This window comes from Bos grunniens, chromosome 5 (genome assembly GCF_055505025.1).
Source record: "Bos grunniens cultivar Pamir isolate PY7600 chromosome 5, Bosgru_T2T1.0, whole genome shotgun sequence".
NCBI lineage: Eukaryota > Metazoa > Chordata > Mammalia > Artiodactyla > Bovidae > Bos > Bos grunniens.
Window position 1 is genome coordinate 100702751 of NC_141169.1, and position 26186 is coordinate 100728936.

General features: G+C 37.7%; 1 protein-coding gene across 14 annotated transcripts; it reads right to left on the minus strand.

The window, feature by feature from the left end:
• Positions 1–225: 225 nt before the first annotated feature.
• LOC147372735 (killer cell lectin-like receptor subfamily E member 1) lies at positions 226–24541 on the minus strand. Of its 14 annotated transcripts, none has more exons than XM_086404164.1 (10): positions 24373–24482; positions 23016–23220; positions 21208–21312; positions 20936–20974; positions 19970–20133; positions 16766–16848; positions 15278–15378; positions 4378–4447; positions 3957–4050; positions 226–2518 (listed from the first exon to the last, which is right to left on the minus strand). In XM_086404164.1, exons 2-9 carry the CDS (start codon positions 23200–23202, stop codon positions 4032–4034), a joined length of 768 nt encoding a protein of 255 aa, XP_086260290.1. In that variant the 5' UTR covers positions 23203–23220; positions 24373–24482; the 3' UTR covers positions 226–2518; positions 3957–4031. The 14 variants fall into 14 exon arrangements, with proteins under 14 accessions (XP_086260290.1, XP_086260288.1, XP_086260289.1 ...); XM_086404162.1 differs by having other exon boundaries at positions 16766–16866; XM_086404163.1 differs by having other exon boundaries at positions 21208–21321.
• Between the last annotated feature and the right edge of the window lie 1645 nt (positions 24542–26186).

The window sequence follows — 26186 nt, forward strand, 5'->3', positions numbered from 1 at the left end:
AAAGTTACAGGATACAAATCAACACACAAAAATCAACTGCGTTTATATACACTAAAAATGAGCTAGTGAATTATGAAAAAATTAAACAATCCCATTTATAATAGCATCAAAAAATAATAAAACACTTAATGATAAACTTAACCAAGGAGTTGAAAAACTTGTACACTGACAACAAATCATTAATGGAAGAAATTAAGAAAGACACAAATGAATGAAAAGACAATCTATGTTTATGGATTGGAAGATTTAATATTGTGGAAATGTCCAAATACTGGGCTTCCCAGGTGGCACTAATGGTAAAGAACCCACCTGCCGATGCAGGGGACATAAGAGACATGGGTTCAATCTCTGGGTCGGGAAGATACCCTGGGGAGAAGGGAATGGCAACCCACTCCGGCATTCTTACCTGAAAAATCTCCATGGACAGAGGAGCCTGGCGGGCTTTAAGCCATATAGGGTCACAGAGTTGGACACTACTGAAGCAACTTAACATGCACACACAGATGTCCATATTATTCAAACTGATCTGCAGATACAATGCAATTTCTATCAAAACCCGAATGGCCTTTCTTTTTAACAAAAAAATAAATAAACTGGATACTAAAATATGCATAGAACTGCAAGATATCCTGAATAATCTAAGCAATTTTGAGCAAGAAGAACCAGCCTGAAGGTATCACACTCTTTGATTTCAAAACATATTACAAGGCTACAGTAGTCAAAATAATATGATACTGGCATATGCAACAACACAGATAAGCCTGGAAGACACAATAAGAGAAAGAAGCCAGACAGAAGGCCAAATACACATGATTCCACTTACATGAGGTAATGAAAAGAGTCAAATTCATAGAAACAGAGAACAGAATAGTGGTTACCAGAGACTGAGAATGGAGGAAACGGGGAGCTGCTGCTCAATCAGTATAAAATTTTAGTTTTGCAATACAAATAAGTTCTAGAAATCTATTGCAGAGCATTGTCACTATACTTTAAAATTTTTTAAGAGTGTGGATATCATGTCATGTTCTTATCACAATAAAAATAAATAAAAATGTTCAGAGTGGTTAAAAAAAAAAGACAAGTTACTACACCCTATACTGTGATTAACTGAATTTCTATTACTATAGTTCTGTATGGTTAGAATGTATGGAGAAGAGAGGAAAAACCACATGCATACTACCAAAATTCTGACTCCAAAATAGTGTCCACTTTGTCACTATCTATTTCTGTCAACCCTTTAGAAAAAATGACTTCAGAAAACAGATTTTATCAGTTCTTTTTACTTCTGTTAAGTGACACTCCCATAACCATGTCTAAACCATTGCAGATTTTTTTTTGTATTATCTCTTCAATGAATGAATGCATGCATGAATGTACAAATGGAGCCTGGAGAGGAATAGCATTCTAAAATTGAGTAACTTTTAAGAACCAACCAAGACTTGGGGAGTGGGAAGAAGAGAGGAGTAAGATAGAGAGAGGGGATTAAGTGATACAAATTACTATGTATAAAATAAATAGACTACAAGGATATATAGTAGAGCACAGGGAGTATAGCTGATATTTTATAATAACTATAAATGAAATCTAACCCTTAAAAATTGTGAATCACTATGCTATATACCTGAAGCCTATATAATATTGTAAATCAACTATACCTCAATGAAAAAATAAATGAAAAGAATGTATTTTTATAAAAGAGGAAGAAAAGAATCAACTATGAACGGGTTCAACACCAATGTGAGAGTTGTTGTTGTTACTGTTAAAGCACTAAGTCGTGTCCGACTCTTTACAAACTCATGAAATGCAGCATGCCAGGCTTCCTTGCCCTTCACCATCTCCCAGAATTTGTTCACACTCATGTCCATTGAGTTGATGATGCCATCCAATCATTTCATTCTCTGTCGCCCTGTTCTCCTCTTGTCTTCAATCTTTCCCAGTATCTTTTCTAATGAGTTGGCTCTTCGCATCATGTGGCCAAAATGTTGGAGCTTCAGCTTCAGCATCAGTCCTTCCAATAAATAGTCAGGATTGATTTCTCATAGGATCGACTACTATGTAGGAAAGGAAAACTGAATTGAATAGATTTATTTAAAAATGATTATAATCTTTCCAATTTATCGACTGAGTGGGGTAATCTAATGAGAAAAAGTACAGAGTATCTAGAAAAGTAGCAGCACAAAGCTAAATGATATGACAACAGAATATTGTCATGACAACAGAATGATATGACAAGCTGTTTAGCATTCAAATCTAATTTTTTTAACTTTTTACTTGGTATAACCAATTAACAATGTTGTGATAGTTGCAGGTAAACAGCCAAGGGACTCAGTCATACACATACATGTATCCATTCTCCCCCAAACTCCCTCCCATCCAGGCTGCCACATAACATTGGGCAGAGTTCCCTGTGCTATACAGTAGGTCCTTGTTGGCTATCCGCTGGAGTTTGAGATGGACAAATCTAATTTTAATTGATCCAAATTGGGTGGACATTCTCTTCCTTTCCTTCTTCAACCTGCTGAACAAGAGATGTCAAACATCAGTTGTTTCGAGTGCCTGATTCTGTTAAGTGTTAGATCTATAAACTTGAATAATATTCACAATCCCTAGAAGATTAATTCTCATCATCTGAAAAAATGTAAAACTAAACTGAATAGAAATATGTCCTGAGAACAGTTCAATGTATAAACATATAAAAGTATTAACATATACCTAGCAACTACTACTACCAATAATAATTAGAATAAAAAACATGTATGTTGGGGCTCACAGGACAGAGGATGATATTTAGAGTAAGTTTGGAAATTAAATTTTAACTAAAGAACCTGCACCCTGATATGGCACAATGCCGAAATTTTCAGAAATGCTACAAACATAGTCATTATCAATGAACCTGTCTTCTTTGTTCACACCTTTATGCATCAGTTGAATACGCTCTTATCAGTTCAATAGTTTATACATGTGTGGCTGAAACATCACACTGTACAGTACAGAATATTTCCAACCACAGACTTGTTGCTGCTCAAAACAACAGTTAACACTTACACTAGTCTTGATGTGACTATACAGTTCCGGGGAAGAGTTGGAAGGGTCATGGAAAACATGAAAACAGCATGGTTGATTAAAAGAACAAGCAGCAGCTGCAAAATATATTAGGAGTCAAAGCAGTGTACCTGGCCAAGGAGTAGAGGATGAAGTTTAAAGAGGAGAGAAAGAGACCAAAAGTGAGGTGCACAACCCTGGATGTGCGTGATCACTGTCACTTTAACATCATTGTTTGTGTTGTTATCATTCAGGAAGGCAAGTGTGATCACAGGAAATCACACTAGATTCAGAATCATGACAGTCTTTACCCACTAAAAGAGTAGGGTGAAAGAATAAATACCCAAACAAAAGAAAAATAAATAAATAAGTAAAGATGATAATCATAAAGCATTGACTGGCCTGTGGATACTCTAACCACATTTTACATGAGATCTATTTTAACCTAAAAATTCATTTTAATATAATAGAATGCATGCTGCTGCTGCTGCTGCTGCTAAGTCGCTTCAGTCGTGTCCGACTCTGTGCGACCCCATGGACGGTAGCCCACCAGGCTTCCCTGTCCCTGGGATTCTCCAAGCAAGAACACTGGAGTGGGTTGCCATTTCCTTCTCCAACGCATGAAAGTGAAAAGTGAAAGGGAAGTCGCTCAGTCGTGTCCGACTCTTAGCGACCCCACGGACTGCAGCCTACCAGGCTCCTCTGTCCATGGGATTTTCTAGGCAAAAGTACTGGAGTGGGGTGCCATTGCCTTCTCCAAATAGAATGCATAGAGGTAGCATATTCTATAGATGGAAATACTGGAAAATAAAGACACATCAGGAACACCTAAATTGCCATGGGGAAGGGTCTCAATAATACCAAACAAAAGTTATTCTGGTTGCTATTAAATATGATTTTTTAAAAATATTTACCTTAGTAAAAATCTTTATTGTCTGTGTCAATTTCCTCAGCACCACTGAAAAGTGATTGCACTCAATGGAAAGTTTTCAGAACAGGCAACTCACACTAGAAGAAAAGAAAGCTATCATATGACAAAAATTATTCCTGAGATAAAAAGTGAATCACACAACCATGGTTTTGCAGAATATATTAAGAGAATCAACCTATTCTTAGAAATCAGTTGCAAGACTGTGTAGTTAAATGTCAGTTTTAGCAAGAACACAATCTAAAATTTAAAGCTTATTTTACAAATAGAAGTCAAATTTCTAAATTAAAAACATGTTATTCTAATCCAGAGTGACATGAGACATAGCCAACATGAATCACACATAACATCCAACAGAGTCAGAAAATAAAGACAAATCAAAAGACAAACAGTGATTGTTCTCTTACAGACAGTGCTTTCTCATCATTTCTTTAAAGGAAGTACAATGTGTAAAGTCCATGATATCATATGTAAAGCCTGTGAAGAGAAAAGAATTTTAAGATTAATACTTTTTATTAATAAGCATTACATATGAATACATAAATGAATTAGTTCCCAGTGAGGTCATTTGAAAATCAAGTATAATAATATTTGTTCAGCAAAATGTAAAATGGGAAATCTATAATTAGCTTAGTTCAGGCCCTGGAGCCAAACAGATAAAAATGTTTTACTTTACAAAGATATGGATTTTGGCATTATGGATAAGGGATAAGACACTTGTATCTCTCATGTCAGTATATCAAATAAAGTATTCTCAATTCTTTTTTTGCCAAACATGTTTTCAATACAACACCCCTTCCCACCATTCCTGAACCCTTCTACACATGGTTCCATATTGATAATTTATCTTAGTGATCTTACCCACATGTCACAATAAAGAAGCTGACATGCAGATTAGACAAGATAGGTTTAATGAATCTCTTCACAAAATAACTGTGTTAACAAGTCACACTTGTGATTGGGTACAAGAAATATCTCTCCCAAAACACTGTGGTCCTTTGTCCTTGGGAGATCTGCTTTCCTCCACCCTGTGTCAGTCACTACCCTTTTTGTCCCCCTCCACTTCCCCTGCTCTGCTCCTAACTCAGGTGCTGTTTCCCACAAAATATATGTCAATTTTCACGCCAACCAAATCCGGTCCAATTCAGTCAGTGGGAGCAAGTGGCTCGACATTTGAAAGGTGGGAAGTGGTGAGAAGCCTGGTGTTCTTGCATCTCTCTCTCTGCTTCAGGCTACATCTCCCACCATGGCTACATCTCCCACCATGGTTACACCAAATGGATTTAACTCCTGCCAAACAGCAACTGCCTCTGCTTCCCAGCCTCCACCAGACACCATCCCACCAACTGGAACTGTGGTCCTGGTTCCCACTAAATGGCTTTGGAGACCCACCTGCTCCCTCATCTCCTCCAGCCCTGGGAATGGTCCCCACTTTCTGTTTTGCTCATCTCTGGGCTGTCTTCTTTCTCCCTGTCTTTTCAGATCTATAACTGCTTTGGAAATATTTTCCTGTATTAAATTCCCTCCATTTAATGATCTGGCCTGGGCTTAGTGTACCTTACTGGACCCTTACCAGTGCTGCTCCCTTCTTCAAATAAGATCCAAACTAATTGACACATCCTTGCTTGCCTGACTAGTCCTCCAGTCTCATTTCCTATCCCTCTTCTCTTCATTCACTCAGCTCTGGTCACAATGCCTTCTTGCTGTTCCTCAAACAAACCATGCCATCTTGCATCTGAAAGCCTTTGCATTGTTTTCATGGCTCCTCCCCAAAATGTTTTGGAGGCTTGCTCCTTCATTTCGTTTATATTTTGTGCAGGTTTTATTCCTGGAAAATCCTCATGGAGCCCTGTACCTATAGTTGTCCTCAATGGGGCAGTGAACTTGCACCGATTTATTTTCCAATCATGACCATCCCCTCAAATCAGACATCCTGTGTCCCACACCTTCTGTTTGAGCTCTATATTTAAAAAAATATATATTTATGTATTTATTTGGCTGTATCAGGTCTTTTTTGCAGCACAAGTCATCTTTGTTGTATCATTCAGGGTCTTTGATCGTGGTGCACCAGCTCTCTAGTTATGACACACATGCTCCAGAGTGTGCAGACCGAGGAACGCCATGGCATGTAGGACCTTTGCTCCCTGACCAGAGACTGAACCCAGCCCCTTGCAAGACCCTCAGGGAAGTCTGGTTGAGCTCTATATTTGACGAGACAATATTCTTATATAGTTGGAGAAGGGAATGCAACTCACTCCAGTATTCTTGCCTTGAAAATCCCATGGACAGAGGAGCCTGACAAGCTACAGTCCATGGGGTCACAAAGAGTCCGACATGACTGAGTGACTGCGCACATTCTTATATAGTATCTATATTTGTTTGCTATTGCTACAGCAACGAATCACTACAATCTTAGTAAGTAAATGAAAACAACAAAAATTTATTCATAGTTTTGGAGGCTAGAAATCTAAATGAGGGCCAGTGTTAAGATTTCATCAGGACTGATTTCATCTGCAAGCTTAAAGTCTCATCCTTGTCTCACCCAGCTTTTGTGGCTGCCAGCATTTCTTGAATCGTGGCCACATCACTCCAGTCTCTGTTTCTGCAGCCACATCACTTTCCCCCCTCTCAATGATCACCTGTCAAGGCGCACTCTACTTCCATCCTGAAAGGACACTTGTGATTACATTTAGGACACACCTGGATAATCGAGAATAATCTTCCTATCTCAGGATTCTTAATTTGCAAGCTTAGAGGTGTGGGAACATGGACATTAGCATTATCAGTTGGGCATACATTATCACAAGTAATAGAATTAGCTTCAAAATCATGATTGCTTTTATTTGGAAGAGGAAGGAAGGAGGAAGAAGAGACAGAAAAAAAATGTGAAATAATATGAGGCTGGAAAAGTCTTTAATGAAAGTTAGAATTATATTAGGATGGAGAAATCATTAATGCAAGTCATATATATGATGATATAAATGTTACAATCATATTCTAAATGATATATTTATTCCCCAGAGATTTCTTTTCAAGTGAGTGCATTGAGCAACATATTTTTTAGAAGAAAATACTGGGAAAGAAAATGCATTAACAGGAAAAGCTCCCAAATACTTGGCATACTTTCCACTTCTATTAAAAAAAATAAAATTTTTTGAAAACTTGAATTATTCCCCCTTAGGGAACTAAATTGTAATTGGACAAGAAAGTTATAAGAACAGATATATAGATATTCATGCTAAGCAAAACAGAAAACTAGACTAAGCAACCATGGTAAAAATAATTCCTAAAATAATAAGTGAATGAGACAGGCATGAGTTACAGAACATGTGGAAGGAAACAATCCATTCCTAGCAACCAGCTCTAAAACCTCTGTATTTAAATGGAAGTTTTTGGAAGATTATAGAAAGCTAAGAATTTAAAGCAATAAGATTTTAAAATCCATGTTTGTTATGGGATAAAACCTTAAGAGATGAATAAGAAAACTAACAGACAATAAAAAGGGTTAAAGACAGCACCAGTTCAGGGATTGTGTTAAGTACAAGATACGGTCACACTACTTCTTTTCTCTCTCTCTCTCTGTAGATTTATTTAGAGAGAAACACATTCCACAGACAGAGAGTAGCCATCTCAGACGGCAAGAGGCCCCAAAATATGGGGTGATTAATTTTTATGGACTGGGTAATTTCAGTGCTTCCCTGATGGCTCAGCAGATAAAGAATCTGCCTGCAAAGCAAGAGACCTGAGTTTGATCCCTAGGTCAGGAAGACCCCCTGAAGGAGGAAATAGCAACGCATTCCAGTTTTTTTGCCTGAAAAAAACCCATGGACAGGGGAATCTGGTGGGCTACCGTCCAAATAGTCATAAAGAGTCAGACACAACTGAATGACCAAGCACACACAATGAATAGGAGAATTTTTCCAACATTTTGGGGAAGGGGCAGGGATTTCCAGGACTTGGTCCAGTGCCCACTTTGTTTCCTTTTATGGTCAGCTTCAGAACTGTCATGGTGCCTGTGGGTATGCCCTTTAGCTTATGCTAATGAATTATAATGAGCATATAAAGAGGCTCAAGGTCTACTGAAAGTTAAATCTTCCACCATCTTGGACCTAGTTGGTTCTAACTACATTTTCTTTTTCCAGTAATAGAACTAGATATAGATGCTAAATCCCTTATATGTTTTATTTTTGGTTGAAAATACACACACACACACTCGCATGTATCTTTCTGGGGAAAGCCTCATTCAGTGATCAAATTGCTTTACTAAGAAGAAGGACCAGAAACTATAAAACTCCTAGAGGAGAACATAGGCAAAACACTCTCCGACATACATCACAGCAGGATCCTCTATGACCCACCTCCCAGAATATTGGAAATAAAAGCAAAAAGAAACAAATGGGACCTAATTAACCTTAAAAGCTTCTGCACATCAAAGGAAACTATTAGCAAGGTGAAAAGACAGCCTTCAGAATGGGAGAAAATAATAGCAAATGAAGCAACTGACAAACAACTAATCTCAAAAATATACAAGCAACTCCTACAGCTCAATTCCAGAAAAATAAATGACCCAATCAAAAAATGGGCCAAAGAACTAAATAGACATTTCTCCAAAGAAGACATACAGATGGCTAACAAACACACGAAAAGATGCTCAACATCACTCATTATCAGAGAAATGCAAACCAAAACCACTATGAGGTACCATTTCACACCAGTCAGAATGGCTGCGATCCAAAAGTCTACAAATAATAAATGCTGGAGAGGGTGTGGAGAAAAGGGAACCCTCTTACACTGTTGGTGGGAATGCAAACTAGTACAGCCACTATGGAGAACAGTGTGAGATTCCTTAAAAAACTGGAAATCGAACTGCCTTATGATCCAGCAATCCCACTGCTGGGCATACACACTGAGGAAACCAGAATTGAAAGAGACACGTGTACCCCAATGTTCATCGCAGCACTGTTTATAATAGCCAGGACATGGAAGCAACCTAGATGTCCATCAGCAGATGAATGGATAAGAAAGCAGTGGTACATATACACAATGGAGTATTACTCAGCCATTAAAAAGAATACATTTGAATCAGTTCTAATGAGGTGGATGAAACTGGAGCCTATTATACAGAGTGAAGTAAGCCAGAAAGAAAAACACCAATACAGTATACTAACGCATATATATGGAATTTAGAAAGATGGTAACAATAACCCGGTGTACGAGACAGCAGAAGAGACACTGATGTATAGAACAGTCTTAAGGACTCTGTGGGAGAGGGAGAGGGTGAGAAGATTTGGGAGAATGGTATTGAAACATGTAAAATATCATGTAAGAAACGAATTGCCAGTCCAGGTTCAATGCACGATACTGGATGCTTGGGGCTAGTGCACTGGGACGACCCAGAGGGATGGTACGGGGAGGGAGGAGGGAGGAGGGTTCACGATGGGGAACACATGTATACCTGTGGCGGATTCATTTTGATATTTGGCAAAACTAATACAATTATGTAAAGTTTAAAAATAAAATAAAATTTAAAAAATAATAATAAAAAGAAGAAAAGCATTCACATTAAAAAAAAAGAAGAAGAAAAGTAGAGTCTTTCTTTCATTTCTTTCATAAATTTTTGAAGAAGCCATACTAAAAATCAAAAACAACTAGATGCCCAAGAATGATATGGGTCATGGTGATCCGTTAAATCACAATGGTCAGAATATAAATCTCAAAAACTGAGGGCCTGGTACAGAGTAAAGTCATGTTGCTGGAATTGGTTGAGTAAAGTGAAAGAGAAACACTACTGCTTAGAAAAGTGCTGACAACAGTGAGGCATCATGGGTAACTCCAAGAAGGGGTCAAGCATCTGATGTAATTAATCTACCAGGAGAAGGAAGGGAGAAATGCCCAGTGCTCTGTGGTCTCCTCCACCAGGAAACAATGGAGTCAACTTTAAGAATCAAAAGTCTGGTACGTAGTAGAAGCCTATGCAATCAGAAGCAATCCTACACTTTGTGCTAATCTGTGATAACACTGCACCAAAACCCGACTGAATTCCATGAAGATGGTGAAAATGAAGTCATCATTTCTGGAAGTATGACTGTAAAAGTAAGGCTGCCAAAGGAGCTCTAAGGTGCAAATATAAAACCTTGCCCATCTTAGGAAAAAAAGATCAGTGGAAATTAATATCAATTTTTGTGTGAAATCTGAACATCACATATAATAACATAGATGAATCACACAAATATTACACTGAAAGAAAAAATGTTTTATACAAAACATAACAAAACAGAATTTGAAATAATTCTTGAAAAAATATATACAAAATATACAAGAGAAATATCAGAATAGTGGTTGACTTTAAAGAGTGGGTAGGGATCTATTGGAATGAACTTGAGGGAATCTTCTGGGAAAGAGTAATAATCTTCACCTTTTTAGAAAATAATTTAATTTATTCATTTGTTTATTTTTGGCTGCACTGAGTCTTTGTTGCTACGAGCAGACTTTCTCTAGTTGCAGCGAGCAGGGGCTACTTTCTGGTTGCGGTGCAAGGCTTCTCATTTCGGTGGCTTCTCTTGTCGTGGAGCACAGGCTGTAGGGCAAGCAGGCTCAGCAGTTGTGAGCCTTATGGACTTAGTTGCCCTATGGCATGTGGAATCTTCCCAGACCAGCAATCGAACCTGTGTCCCCTACATTGGTAGGATTCTTAACCCCTGGACCACCAGTGAAGACCAATACTCTGCATCTTGATCAGAATTTGCAGCAGACTGTATGATAAACTTATTGAATAGTAACACTAAAATCTGTGCACTTATTGTATGCAAATTATAATTCAAAAGAACAAGAGAATTGTAAACAAATATTGAACTCTAGTGAGTGATATACATGCTACAGTACTCAGGAGGGAAGTGTGCTGATACCTGGAAATTATTTTGAAATGTATAAAAAATAAGGTGTATCAAGGTGGATAAAAGCATAGGAGACAGATAGGTAATGGAGAAAATATACTCAAATATTAATGGTACAATCTGGGTGATGAATATATCTATGCTTGCTATAAAATTATATCACCAGTTCTGTTAGTAAATTTTCACAATGTAACAATGATACGAATGGCAGTGCTTAATTTATTCTGTGGTTCAACAGCTTTTCAGGTTCTTCTTCAAAGGATAATGTTAATATATAGTTCAGGGATATTTGGGGGAAATGTCTATAAATTATGTATGATATTTGCCTGTTTATACTAATAATTCAGTTATATTATTCACTGACTTCTAAACAAGATGAGCTGTAACACGGCATGTCAATGCTTCAGATATTGCCCTTCAACAGTAGGTAATAAAACCATGTATTGTAGCACATGGGCTGCGTTGTTGTAAGTAATTATATAACTTTAAGGGAATCAAGTTGAAGGCATAGGCAGAGCACTCTCTGACATAAATCACAGAAAGATATTTTTGATCCACCTCCTAGAATAATAAAAATAAAAATAAACAAATGGGACCTAATTAAACTTAAAAGCTTTTACAAAGCAAAGGAAGCCATAAAGAAGATGAAAGACAACCCACGGAATGGGCGAAAATATTTGCAATGAAGTGACGCACAAGGGATTTATCTCCAAAATATACAAACAGCTCATGCAGCTCAATATCAAAAGAACAAACAACCCAATCAAAAAAATGGGTGGAAGATTTAAACAGATCTGCCAAAAAAAAACACATGAAAAGATGCTCAACATGATGAATTATCACTGTTATTCAATTCAGTTGTGTCCAACTCTTTTCAAACCCATGGACTGTAGTGCGCCAGGCTTCTCTGTCCTTCACTATCTCTTGAAGTTTGCTCAAACTTATGTCCATTGAGTGGATGATGCCATCCAACCATGTCATCCTCTGTAGCCCCCACTCCTCCTGCCCTCATTCTTTCCCAGCACTAATTATTAGAGAAATGCAAATCAAAACACCAATGAGATATTACTTCACACCAATCAGAATAGCCATCACTAAAAATTTTACAAACAATAAGTGCTGGAGAGGGTGTGGAGAAAAGCAAACCCTCCTATACTGCTGCTGGGAAGGTAAACTGGTGCAGCCACTACGGAGGGTAGTCTGGAGGTTCCTTAAAAAACTAAATATAGAACTACCATCTGCTCCTACAATCTCACTCCTTGCCATATATCAGAGAAAACCATAACTCAAAAAGGAATCTTTAAAAAAAATCCTCATGAAACTACATACCAGAGTACAAAGCTAATAAACTGAAAAGTTGCTCTGATCTGCTTTTTTGCTTAGAATGACCATCTAGGAAAGAAATTTTTTGCTTAAAATGACCATCTAGGAAGGGAAATTTTTTTGCTTAGAATGACCATCTAGAAAGGGAAATATTTAAAGAATAAAAGCATAGTCAAGTAAGTATGGAGGAGTGGAAGAAACCGACAAAAGGAGTTTTGACTTATTGAGGGATGCGGAAGTCATTCTGGCTTATGCATAAGTTAACTTGAATTTTATATTAAAGTGAAAGTGTTAGTTGTTCAGACATGTCCGACTCTTTGTGACCCTGTGAATTGCAGCCTTCCAGGCTCCTCTGTCCATGGAATTATCCAAGCAAGAATACTGCAATGGGTTGCCATTCCCTGTCCAGGAGATCTTCCAGACAGATCAGGGATCGAACCCAGGTCTCCCACATTGCAGGCAGATTCTTTGCCATCTGAGCCTCCAGGGAAACTAACACCCTATTGGTGGCCTATCAAACATACACTGTACATCTGCTTTAATTATTAAAGAAAAGGACACATTGATCAAAAGTAAAGAATGTCCATGTTAAAAACAAAGATTAAATGCTCCCTTCTGGGGATGCCAATGCTGATCCTCCTTTGATAATAAGACTCTCTTCCTAGGTGCCACAGCCACACTGATCCTCTGCATACATGCTACTCTTTTTTCTTTTTTTGTGAATCCTTGAAGGAACGCTGGGCTTCCCTGGTGGCTCAGAGGGTAAAGCGTCTGCCTGCAATGCAGGAGACCCGGGTTTGATCCCTGGGTTGGGAAGATCCCCTGGAGAAGGAAATGGCAACCCACTCTGGTACTCTTGCCTGGAAAATCCCATGGACGGAAAAGCCTGGTAGGCTACAGTCCATGGGGTCACAAAGAGCTGGACACAACCGAGCAACTTCACTTTAACTTTGAAGGAATGTATCCTTGACTTGCTTGTTGTTCTTTGTTCTAACAAGATATGAAACGATGCTGAAAATCCTGCTTCTCCAGAGAAGTTATTGGAGAGTCTGCCGTCCAGATTATAGTCCTCAGTTTGCCTCAAATAAAGCTCTTTTCTGCTCCCATTAGAGATTGTTTACTGGTTATTTTCATCAATGGAAATGCTTGGATTAAGAACAAATACAGCACAGTTGGACCTCTGCACCATGGGTTTTGCATCTTCCAATTCAACTAATCATGAATTTTTAAAAAGCTAGAAATTTCTGAAAAGCAAATCTTGAATTTGCCACACCCAGGTGACTATCTACATAGTACTTACATTGTATTAACAACAACTTATATAGTATTTACATTGTATTAGGTATAAATAACCTAGATAGGACTTACATGTACATTTGTTATATGTAAATAATACACCAAGGTTATTTTTTGTACATAAGCCATACATTTATATGGAGAAGGCAATGGCACCCCACTCCAGTACTCTTGCCTGGAAAATTCCATGGACAGAGAAGCCTGGTAGGCCGCAGTCCATGGGGTCGCTAAGAGTCAGGCACGACTGATCGACTTCACTTTCACTTTTCACTTGCATGCATTGGAGAAGGAAATGGCAACCCACTCCAGTGTTCTTGCCTGGAGAATCCCAGGGACGGGGGAGCCTGGTGGGCTGCCATCTATGGGGTCGCACAGAGTCAGACACGACTGAAGCGACTTAGCAGCTATACAAATATTGTAAAATATATGCTAATATTTTATATGAGGACCTTGACACATCTACACAGTTTGGCACCCACCAAGGGTCCTGGGAGCAATCTCCTGTAGATATCAAGGGACGATTATATCTAATTCTGTCATTATCACGTTGCTTCTGCTCTAGTGAAATAAGAACTTTGGTAAAGCATAACTTTTGCTCTTTGCATGTAATTTTAGACCAAATCTTATTAAATAAACATAAAAGGGAGCTTATTGTGTCTGTATGTGTAAAAGGTATAGAGGGTTTTAAGACTAAGAAAAGATGAATCACAGCTTGTCATCACTATTGTTTTAATAAAATTCTAAAGGCTTTGATACAATTAAAATGAAATAAATACTAATCATTTATTTTTGATTTTTTAAAAATACTATGCAACAGAATAACTTAAAGGAATGAACATTTCACAATTGAGACTTTAAAGCAAAATCCTTTTAAACCACATTGTCACCTGTGGGTCTAATTAGCTATCTCAGAGTCACCATGTTACCAAATAAATTGGACTTTTGGGTAGTAATCAAGCTGAAAACTAATTTTGAAAAAATTATGGAACAATTCTATTTCTTGTGCAGTTATACTAATCTCTACATCTGGTCGTGTTCTATCGCTTAACAATATATTTTGACAATTTTATAGACAAAAAAAGCAATACATATATCAGTGACAATAGTGTAAGTTTACATAAGACAACTGTTTAATGTCCAACACAGTCTAACCTTGTCTCATTAACTTTATCTCATAGCGTAATTCAGAAAATATTTAAGGCAATGTCTCCTAAAGCGCATTGGCATATATATTCTAAGTATTACCACAGTGTTATTTCATTAAAAGTCATATAAATGAAAGTATATCCACTCAACAAAATTATAGTACATTTATAAAATAGCATTGCAGTATATTTTGAGAACATTCCATTTTTACTAAAGGTGTTCATTTACATATTTTCTCTATAGACCAAGATAGTGACCATTGGCGAGTCTATCAAGGTGTAGAATTAGATAAGAGTAATGCTCATCTTTTCTGTGAATTTACAGAATAAATAAGGTGATTCTATTTTTTATTTCTTATTGGAGTATAATTGCTTTACAACTATAGGTCACCACAGAGCATTGAGTAGAGTTCCCTGTGCTAGATAGAAGGTTCTCATTAGTTATCTATTTTATATATGGCAGTGTATATAGGTCAATCCCAATCTCCCAATCCATCCCACTCCCCCTTTCCACCCATCTTGAGGTCCACAGATTTGTTCTCTACATCTGTGTCTCTAGCTTTGATAATAGGTTTTGCAAGTAGGTTCATCTGGACCATTTTTCTAGATTCCACCCACATATATGTATCAAAAAATAAGGTGATTCTTACAAATGTAAGTCTGTTTAATTTCACAGCTTTCACTTAGATAAACTTCTCTTGATTTGTAAGATAGACAGTTATGTCTTAATACAGGTGTAGGAAGAGAAAACCTAAAACAGAAGAAATGGCATAGTCTTTGTGAAATTGTATAACAAGTAAATACCAGAGAAAAGAAATATAAAACTTTCATTTTATATATAAATACTTAAAACGCAATGTACATATAATATAATTGAATCAAATTGAATTTCTATCAGTAGCACAGATAACTAAGATTTTTACAAATTTAAAAGTTATTGATAGATTACTACTACTGCTAAGCCACTTCAGTCCTGTCCGACTCTGTGCGACCCCATAGACGGCAGCCCACCAGGCTCCGCCGTCCCTGGGATTCTCCAGGCAAGAACACTGGAGTGGGTTGCCATTTCCTTCTCCAATGCATGCAAGTGAAAAGTGAAAGGGAAGTCACTCAGTCGTGTCCGACTCTTAGCGACCCCATGGACTGCAGCCTTCCAGGCTCCTCCATCCATGGGATTTTCCAGGCAAGAGTACTGGAGTGGGGTGCCATTGCCTTCTCTGTATTGATAGATTACAGAATCTTAAATATTTCATAAAAACTCAAGTAAGGATGTAAGCGTCTGAGAGGATGGAGAGCAGGCTGATTATCATTGCTTATAGAAGTAGACAGACAACTTAAAAGAGTGAAAAGCCTATGAATAACAGGTATCATCACATTTTTCTGGTGAGGAAAATAAACATTTTTAGTGTCCATAGTGTTTAGGCAGATGGTGGGTAGAATGTAAAAATGCAGGGAGATTTTAAAGCTATATTAATGACCTGGAAGTTGGGTCTTATCGAGCACTATGGTTAGTGAAGAAGTAAGATTTTAATCCATGATCTGTGTTATGAGCTGAATTGTGTCCCATTAAAAATGCATACATTGGGATTCTACCCTCCATTACCCTAGAATATGAGTGTAGATAAGGTATTTCAAGAATTATTTCAGTTAAAAGAGGTCATTAGGGTGGGCCCTAGTCCAATATTGCTGCTGTCCTTACAAGGGGAAATTTGCACATAAACAGGTATAGGGGGAAGACCACCTGTAGACCCACAGAGTAGACAGTCAAGGAGAGAGGCCTCAGAAGAAACCAAAGTGCCAACACCTTGGCCTTGGACTTCTATCCTCTGCATTCAAGAAAATAAATTTCTGCTGTTTAAGCTACTCCATCTGCAGTGCTTTGTTATGAGAGCCCTAGCAAACAGATGATGTGTAAGAAAAATTCTCAGGAGAGGACTTATTAAGGATCTGAGTTATGTTATCTGCTTCTGGAGGCTACAATTCTGAACATGGGATTGGATTTAAGTTACTGTCTCTTTTCCCAATTACCTAAATGTCCTTGAAATTGTCTCGGGCACCCTTTATTTCTATTATTATGGGCAATTGCAGCAATTAAACCAAGGGCAAAGAAGATTGCATTATGTCAGATAGATACTTACATATCATAAGGCAGAAGTGAATCATTTTCCCACAGCCAGTGCCTGCCAGTTTCATTATAGTAGACTCCAATCCAAAAGAAAGACTTTAAGGAGAAGAAATGCTAGTGATAAACAAATACATGCAAATACAAAGTTCTCGTCATTATCTTTTCATCAACTGCATGAGAGTCCTCTTTAAAAAATTCAACACCGTGTTTATCTTTATTCAATTCATCCTGTCCACAAACTCATTATCATATGCTATATTCCAAAACCATTTTGAGATTTAGCTAATGATACAGCAAGAAACAAAACAAAATTCCCCGTTCTTATGGGAGACATGGAAAATAAATAAATATGAGTAAAAAGATAGTGTGGGTTTGGTGAATAAGGGAGTAAGGTTTTTAAAGGAATGGCAGCAAGGTCTATAAGCAAGACCTTTATAGATGTCTTGAAGATTAATTTTACCCCCAATGTCCAACTCCTGTCTCTTCAGGTGCAGAATGGAGAAAACATCCTCTATCAGAAGAATTCTTATAGCGGATGCTTTACCCCGATGCTGATGTCCATTGGCAGAGTGAGGGAAAGCTCCTCCATCTCCTCGCATCCTGTTCTAGATTGTGAGGCACTGCTCACACATTGCCATTAACTTTCAGACCACAAAGGCTATACTATCTGGTTATTGGGCTATATACCAGGTTCTTTTTCCTCTGATTGGGATAGTTCTTGTAATAACTGTCTCCTTCAAAATTCATTCAACATGCATATTTTCTAAATGTCTTTTTTTGAGAGGGGTAGAATTCACCTGGGCTAGGAAGCTCCCCTGGAGAAGGGCATGGCAACCCCCTCCAGTATTCTTGCCTAGAGAATCCCATGGACAGAGAAGCCTGGTGGGTTACAGTCCATGGAGTCACAAAGAGTCAGACACAACTGAGCGATTAACATGTTCACATAACATAAAATATATGATTTGAACTATATTTAACTGTACAGTTAATGATGGCACTAAGTACATTCACATTGTTATGAAACTCTCAACCTTCATCTGTCTCCAGACTTTTGCACCTTCCTAAACCAAAGCAATCAATGCAAAGAAATACAGGAAAACAAAGAATGGGAAAGACTAGAGATCTCTTCAAGAAAATTAGAGATACCACGGGAACATTTCATGCAAGATGGGTTTGATAAAGGACAGAAATGGTATGGACCTAACAGAAGCAGAAGATATTAAGAAGAGATGGCAAGAATACACAGAAGAACTGTACAAAAAAGATCTTCACAACCCAGATAATCACAATGGTGTGATCACTGATCTAGAGCCAGACACCCTGGAATGTGAAGTTAAGTGGGCCTTAGAAAGCATCACTACACACAAAGCTAGTGGAGGTGATGGAATTCCAGTTGAGCTATTTCAAATCCTGAAAGATGATGCTGTGAAAGTGCTGCACTCAATATGCCAGCAAATTTGGAAAACTCTTCACTGGCCACAGGACTGGAAAAGTTCAGTTTTCATTCCAATCCCAAAGAAAGGCAATGCCAAAGAATGCTCAAACTACTGCACGATTGCACTCATCTCACACACTAGTAAAGTAATGCTCAAAATTCTCCAAGCCAGGCTTCAGCAATACGTGAACTGTGAACTTCTAGATGTTCAAGCTGGTTTCAGAAAAGGCAGAGGAACCAGAGATCATATTGCCAACATCCACTGGATCATCAAAAAAGCAAGAGAGTTCCAGAAAAACATCTATTTCTGCTTTATTAACTATGCCGAAGCCTTTGACTGTGTGGATCACAATAAACTGTGGAAAATTCTGAAAGAGATGGGAATACCAGACCACCTGACCTGCCTCTTGAGAAACCTGTATGCAGGTCAGAAAGCAACAGTTAGAACTGGATATGGAACAACAGACTGGTCCAAACAGGGAAAGGAGTACGTCAAGGATGTATATTGTCACCCTGATTATTTAACGTATATGCAGGGTACATCATGAGAAACGCTGGGCTGGAAGAAGCACAAGCTGGAATCAAGATTGCTGGGAGAAATATCAATAACCTCAGGTATGCAAATGACACCACTTTTATGGCAGAAAGTGAAGAGGAACTAAAATGCCTCTTGATGAAAATGAAGGAGGAGAGTGAAAAAGTTGGCTTAAAGCTCAACATTCAGAAAACTAAGATCATGGCATCTGGTCCCATCACTTCACGGGAAATAGATGGGGAAATAGTGGAAACAGTGTCAGACTTTATTTTGGGGGGCTCCAAAATCACTGCAGATGGTGATTGCAGCCATGAAATTAAAAGACGCTTACTCCTTGGAAGGAAAGTTATGACCAACCTAGACAGCATATTCTAAATCAGAGTCATTACTTTGCCAACAAAGGTCTGTCTAGTCAAGGCTATGGTTTTTCCTGTGGTCATGTATGGATGTGAGAGTTGGACTGTGAAGAAGGCTGAGCACCGAAGAATTAATGCTTTTGAACTGTGGTGTTGGAGAAGACTCTTGAGAGTCCCTTGGACTGCAAGGAGATCCAACCAGTCCATTCTAAAGGAAATCAGTCCTGGGTGTTCTTTGGAAGGAATGATGCTAAAGCTGAAAGTCTGGTACTTTGGCCACCTCATGCGAAGAGTTGACTCATTGGAAAAGACTCTGATGCTGGGAGGGATTGGGGGCAGGAGGAGAAGGGGACGACAGAGGATGAGATGGCTGGATGGCATCACCAGCTCGATGGATGTGAGTTTAAGTGAACTCCGGGAGTTGGTGATGGACAGGGAGGCCTGGCATGCTGCAATTCATGGGGTTGCAAAGAGTCAGACAAGACTGAGCGACTGAACTGAACTGAGACCAAAACTCTGTCCCCACTATACAATAACTCCCCTTTACCCCTCCCCCGCAATGTACTCCCCTGCCACTAGCATCTACCAATGTACTTTCTGACTCTGAGTTTGACTATTCTAGGTGCCTTGTGTAAGGCGATTCTAACAGTATCTGTCTGTACATGAAGGTCTTTCTACTTATTATTTCAAAACATCTCTCCCCTTTACATAAGAGCCTGGTCCAGTGGCACATTTTGCATACGAACATGTAAACAAAAGATAAACTAGTCATACCCTTCAGCCATTTGTCTAGTGCTGAGGTCAGGTAAGTGCAAATAATTCTCAGCTTAATCCACTCAATCGACTTCACATATTTCACATACCATTATGATGCTCTGTTTCACAACTTACCATCTCCTCCTTGTTTATCTTGATGAGACTGGAATTTAGAGATGAGCAGGCACTTTGACTCTCTATCCAAGTTAACATTTCCTTGGAAAAGTAGTAACAGCTGCATCTGAACCAAACCCAATTCTCTGGACAAGAATGACACTGAGGTCCAAGACACAGGTTCTCTATGATTGCATTGGGGAAAAAAAAAAAATCACAAAGCCTGACTTTATTATTTCTTAGATACGCCTTGTGAACAGAAGTACACCTTTGTCATGAGAGTAACATTTCATAAACACAAAAATTACTCAAAATAAAATTATGAATTGGAATGAAAATTTTTCTTTTTCTCTCACTTCTGAGACGTGTTGTACCCTTCATATAGTATATGATACTGGTGACCTAGAATCTATTCATGTTCTTATCTCCATACTTTGATATTACAGCATTTCAGGGCTAGAATGTCTTCACATTACATCTCCATTAGATTAATGTTTGTTAATATTTTGCCCCTGTAATATAAACTCTACTTCTCCAAAATTTGTTCTCATTACAAGTATTTCTATTCCCCTACAAACATATGAAGTCTTACAACAATTTCTTAAAACATCCCAGCAAACCTTACCCCTGTCTTCCTGTATTTCAGTTAATTATACACAAACCTCAGTTTCACAAGACTGTAAGTTATTTGATGGCCGGAATTATGTCTTATATTTTCTATTACACATCCTAGAGTAACTTGCCCAGAGAAATCTCTGTGTGTGTGGATAGACAGTGATAGTGTTAGTCGCTTAGTCATGTCCGACTCTTTGCGACCCCGTGAGCTGTATCGCCCACCAGACTTCTCTGTCCATGGAATTCTTCAAGGCAAGAATACTGGAGTGGGTACCCATTCACTTCTCCAGGGACCCAGGGATAGAACCTGGGTCTCTGACCAGCACAATAATACTTTTAAATCAGTTTAAGAAACCAGTCTGTAAAACCTACCTTTCTGCTGGATTTTGAGAGGTGGTTTTTTGGAAGATGCTGCAAAAACAGTCAAATATCATGAGCAGTTCTTATTTTAAATTGAAACCTCAAAAATGAGATACTCAAAGACTATATTTCATAAAAATAAATCAGCAATTTTCAAGAAAATAAAAAAGGAAGAATTTTGGTAAGCTAAAATTATTCTCAGCCTGTTTTGGCTTATCATATTCCATGAAATGAAACAGCGCTCCTGAGGGGAACACAATTTGGAAGTTTCTGTATTTACTTACAGTTTGCAGTAACAACAGCTACCACCATGGCCATGGCCATTAGGAGAAGGCAAAAGACACCCAGGATTTTAGAAATGAGCCTCCATGGAAGAGGCAAGACATCTCCTGAGAGGATTGAAAACACAAGCAGAATCAAAATTAGATGAAGCAAGATGACTGGATGAATAAACAATGCTGAAAGAGTAGTTTACAGTTAAGAACACATCAAATACATGTCAATTCTTGATTCTCACAACAGGCCTGCAAAATATTTTCAAACAGTTTTAGATAATACTGAAATAGAAGTTTTAAAAAATCTCATTTTTTTCCATAGGCTTTTTGTCTAATATAACACAATCAATTCACAGCAAAACAGAGTCCCTAATTCACTAATGCTGCCTCCAAAGCTTACCATCACTTTTCTCCCCACCCCCAAAAAAAGAAAAGAAAGATAAGCTGAGCAAGAAAACTGCAGAATGCCAATTGATTCATTTAGGCACTGAGCAGTTTTCCAACATGAAAAGTTAAAAGAGGCTACAATTCAGATTAGGAAGTCAACAAATACTGTTTGTTTATTCTTCTGTCATATATCAAGGTTCATAGTGTTTCATGCAAGTATAGAACCAATGATGGTGTTATGGTAAGAATAAGAAGTTAGGGACTTCTCTGATGGCCCAGCAGTTAAGACTTTGCCTCCTAATACAGGGGCTGTGGGTTTGAGACCTGGTTGGGGAGTTAAGATCCCACATACCTCATGTCTAAAAAGCCAAAACATAAAGCAGAAATAATATTGTAACAAATTCCATAAAGACTTTAAAAATGGTCCACATCAGGAAAAAAAAAAAAATCTTTAAGAAAAAAAAAAGCTGCCAGCATCCTTGATGAACCTATATTTCACCAGTTGGAAGATCAAAAGCTGTACAAGGCAGGCTTATTTTTGTCATTCAACTCGGGGATATTTAATATGTAAAAAAAAAATAATTTTTGAGTATCACCTTTATCTTTCATATCAACTTCCTTCCTCCCACTGAATTTCTTCCCCAATATGATTGTCACGCATCTCTTACAGTCTCTTCATTAGTTATCACCACCATGCCTTAATCACCCAACTTAGACCTAGTGATGGGTCACCTGAGTGATTGCCCTGATGCCAACTGCTCATTTTCCATGTTATACACCTTGTGCACTGTTACAAATATCTGATGAAGGAAGTCAAACAGCTTGCTGCTAATTCACATCAGGATCCCAAACTTCACCTGGATTCTCAGTGGCACTTGACAATGATTTACCCAATCTATTTTGTGCTCCAAATTTAAAAGAAATACATTTATGTTCTGCTTATGTAAATAGTTACATCAAAGATTATGGCACAAAGTATGCAACTCTAGCCCAGAGATCAATCAGTCAAAAATATTTATTTCTCACACTATACAACTTCTGGCTTCCAATCAAGGTATCTAACTCAATCCTCTCAAACAGCCACAGCTAGTCATTGTCCTTCATTTACCATTGTTGTCTCAAGGGAATTACTTTCCAACGCTTTTCTATTCAAATCATATTCTTCCTCTAAAGTCTAAATAAACTCCCACTTTAGCAGTGAAATTTCTAAACTATCCAAGGTATCTTTTAAATTATTTACAGCATTTAACATTTGGCCTTTAGCGTTATCTGCACTAAATTAACATTTACATTTTTGCTTGTACATTTTCATTTTCTAACTAAGTTTAGAAACTGTTGTATTTTTGTATCTCCCAGTGCATAGCATGTCAGTATACAATTTTAGGCATTCTCTACATGTTTACTGAATCCTCTGTTTTAATGTAGCTTACCTTCATCATTGACATCTTCTGCTATATTTTTGTGCTGTCTTTTACAAGGTTTCTGGTGTTTCAGCTTCTTCTTGGTTAATGGCAATTCATTAGGATCCAATTTATGCTTAATATTTTTTGGTGTATGCCTCTGCTGAAAATCCTGGTTTAGAGTAGTAATACTATAAATTATGGGTTCTTCATCCATCTTTATATAGGAAAAAAACTGTAAGGGATAAAGTGCTCAAATATCAGTATATCCTTCTATAATTTGGGAAGGCATATTATAATATAGAAAAATGAAATCTGAGTTGCAGGAAATTCCCCAACAGTCCAGTGGTTAGGACTCTTAACTTGCACTCTGAGGTCACAGGTTCAATCCCTGGTCAGGGAACTAAGATCCTGCAAGCCACGTGACATGGCCAAAATAAAATAAAATGAAATAAAATCTGAGTTTATAAATAGATACATCTATTACACTTCCCGGAAGCATGTTCTCAACAGTTTGAAGCCCTGAGTACAGGAAAAAAATGTCACTGAGAACATAAAAGTAAAGGAAATAGAACCCTACAAAAGTTAAGCTGTCTTAATTCTTAACCAGTTCTTATATAAAAAGTAATCATTGCTTTTAGTACAGAATTTAAAATTTAAAAATTCTAGGTCTGCAATGAAGTCACCCAAAAACCCAAGCCTGTTTCTAACATAGTTCCAGTTTGCCTCATGGAACTGAATAGTAAAAGACAGAGCTGGTGTTCTGCTATTATTAGGATTTGAAATATGTTTATTAGCTGTGATTCTCGGAGGCATTGCACAATTTACGGTTAGAACACAAAGTTAACCATTTCACTTTTCCTAAGTGACTCTATGATTAACAACATGACTTATGAACAATATCTTTTGTATTATTTTGTAACTGAAATAAGACACCCCATAAGTGGACCTAATAGCTTGTTTCTACGTTTTATATAAATTCTCTTTATTGTTAAAAAAATAAACAAAATAGGTTAAGTATCCAAATAGCTAAACTTCAAAAGTGTGAAGAATTTTGATGTGAACATGGGCTATCAGATTCATCGCTGGCAAAACACTAAACGGGATGAAGTCCCTTACTTGTCAGGGTTCTAAATATCTTCAGTTTAAACTTCTCAGAGAAACTTTATTTAAAAAAGATTACTGGACATACATAAAAGACTTGAACATAGTCAAATAAAGCAAAATACAATATGTTGAAGCAGAAAAAAAATATTATACTTTATGTTTAAATTTATTTAAAATGTTTAAAACCAGAAACTGCACAAAGAAGAACTGTCTAGTGGTCACATCTTTCAGGAATTAGAGGAGGAGGGATTAGAAAAGAGCCAGAAACAGGAAAACATACCTGAAATGAGGAGGGAATTCCTTGTGCTACAAATTAGTTTGTGTAAGTCTGAGGAAGCAGGACCTGGTAAGTTGGCACAGAATCAGAAACTGGGCCTCAGTAGAAAAACTACTTATTGTGCAAGGTTTTATAATTAACCAACAGGAAGCTTTATTCTTTTTTTTTTTTTCTGCATTTGTCCTTAGCACCCACAATATTGCTGATATAATCTTATTTCTTGTAACTTAGGCCAAAGTTATAAAAAAATATTACATGCATTTTATTCTCAGCCATACTAAATAATAATGTTTGTGAACTGAAAAGAAAACATCACTCCTCTATATTATTTACTATACTGCATTATAATTTTGTGTTTGTGTATCAGTCATTCCACTAGACTAAAGTCCTGAGAGAGACCATATATTTTGATAATTTTACCTCTAGGTAATTTTATGTTTATGAGAACATAGTAGACATAAAATTCATCTATAGTGGATAAAGAAATTCCTTGCATTTTCTTCATTCAGGCTACATAGACGACTTTGCACTGACATCTTTCCCATCATTTCTCTTCACACATTCATACACAGAGAGAAATTCAAAAAGGTAGGAACAATTTGCAAGTTAGAGGGGAAGATTACCTTTAAATAAATCTCAAGGAAATCACAGTATTGGCTCTCTCAATGACAATATGATAATAAAATGAAGTTTATTATATCAAAAAGTATCACAAAATCCTAAAATAAACAAAGGGAGAGTGAGCTATTTTTTTATGTCAATATATGCTCTAGGATTCTTGCCTGAAGAGTCCCATGGACAGAGGAGCCTGGCAGGCTACAGTCCATGGGCTCACATAGAGTCGGACACGGCCTAGGGACTAAACCACCACCACCACTGTGCTCCTTAATGGACAGAACACGGGGAAAGAAAAACACTAGGAAATAAGGCACTTCATGGAAGCATGCCAAAATTCCTCAAACTACTCTGCTTATGACAAAATTGACAATATACCCCAAAATTTATGTTTTGGCTCAATGAAGATGGGTAGATAGTATGCAGTCAAGTGCTATATACAGCAATTAATGATTAAATAATCAAGGCACATGTAACACGTGCATGCCTGTTGACAAAGCTAAATTTAAGCTACAAAATAACTAGGGTAAATTACATAAAAAAATACTTTCTGTATGCTTATCTCTCTGAAGTGAGACAAGCCTTTTTTAGGCTATTAGTTCTTTTTTTTAATTTTATTTACTTATTTATTTTTGGCTGCAGTGGATCTTTGTTGCTGCACACAGGCTTTCTCTAGTTGTGGTGAGCAGAGGCTACTCTTGCTTGTGGTGCTCAGGACTCTTATTGCAGTGGCTTCTCGTTGCTGAGCACAGACTCTAGGGTAACCGGGCTTCACTAGCTGTGGCTCGTGGGCTCTAGAGCGCAGGCTCAGTAGTTGTGGCCCATTGGCTTAGATGCTCCCATGCATGTGGGATCATGCCAGACCAGGGATCGAACTCGTGTCCCCTGAATTGGCACACGGATTCTTAACCAATAGACCACCAGGGAAGCCCTGTTACCAGTCTTTTCCCCATGCTCAGCCATTGGCCCAGGATTCAGTATCTAATCTCCCTATACTGAAGAAATATCTTTAGGTCTTTGGAGTCTTTCTTATTAAACTGTTAATAAATCAGTTGAGTAACTAGCCACAACAAAAACCAGCATAAGGTAACAGGAAAAACTTTGGTGAACGTCAGGCTTCCCAGTCAAGACTTGCAGAATTTCTGAGCTTCTAGAACAATTTAGTAATAATTAAGTGGCTGCCCAAGAAAAGTGGGGGGTGG

What these genes read in the sequence shown, in the direction of transcription:
- LOC147372735 (XM_086404159.1), bottom strand. Translation starts at nt 23,202, where the DNA reads ATGGATGAAGAACCCATAATTTATAGTATTACTACTCTAAACCAGGAT. An exon ending in AGAAGATGTCAATGATGAAG is followed by an intron (nt 21,322 to 23,015) that starts GTAAGCTACATT and finishes TTGTGTTTTCAA; the next exon opens with TCCTCTCAGGAGATGTCTTG. An exon ending in AATTAAACAGACTTACATTT is followed by an intron (nt 4,448 to 15,277) that starts GTAAGAATCACC and finishes TTCTCTTCACAG; the next exon opens with GCTTTACATATGATATCATG.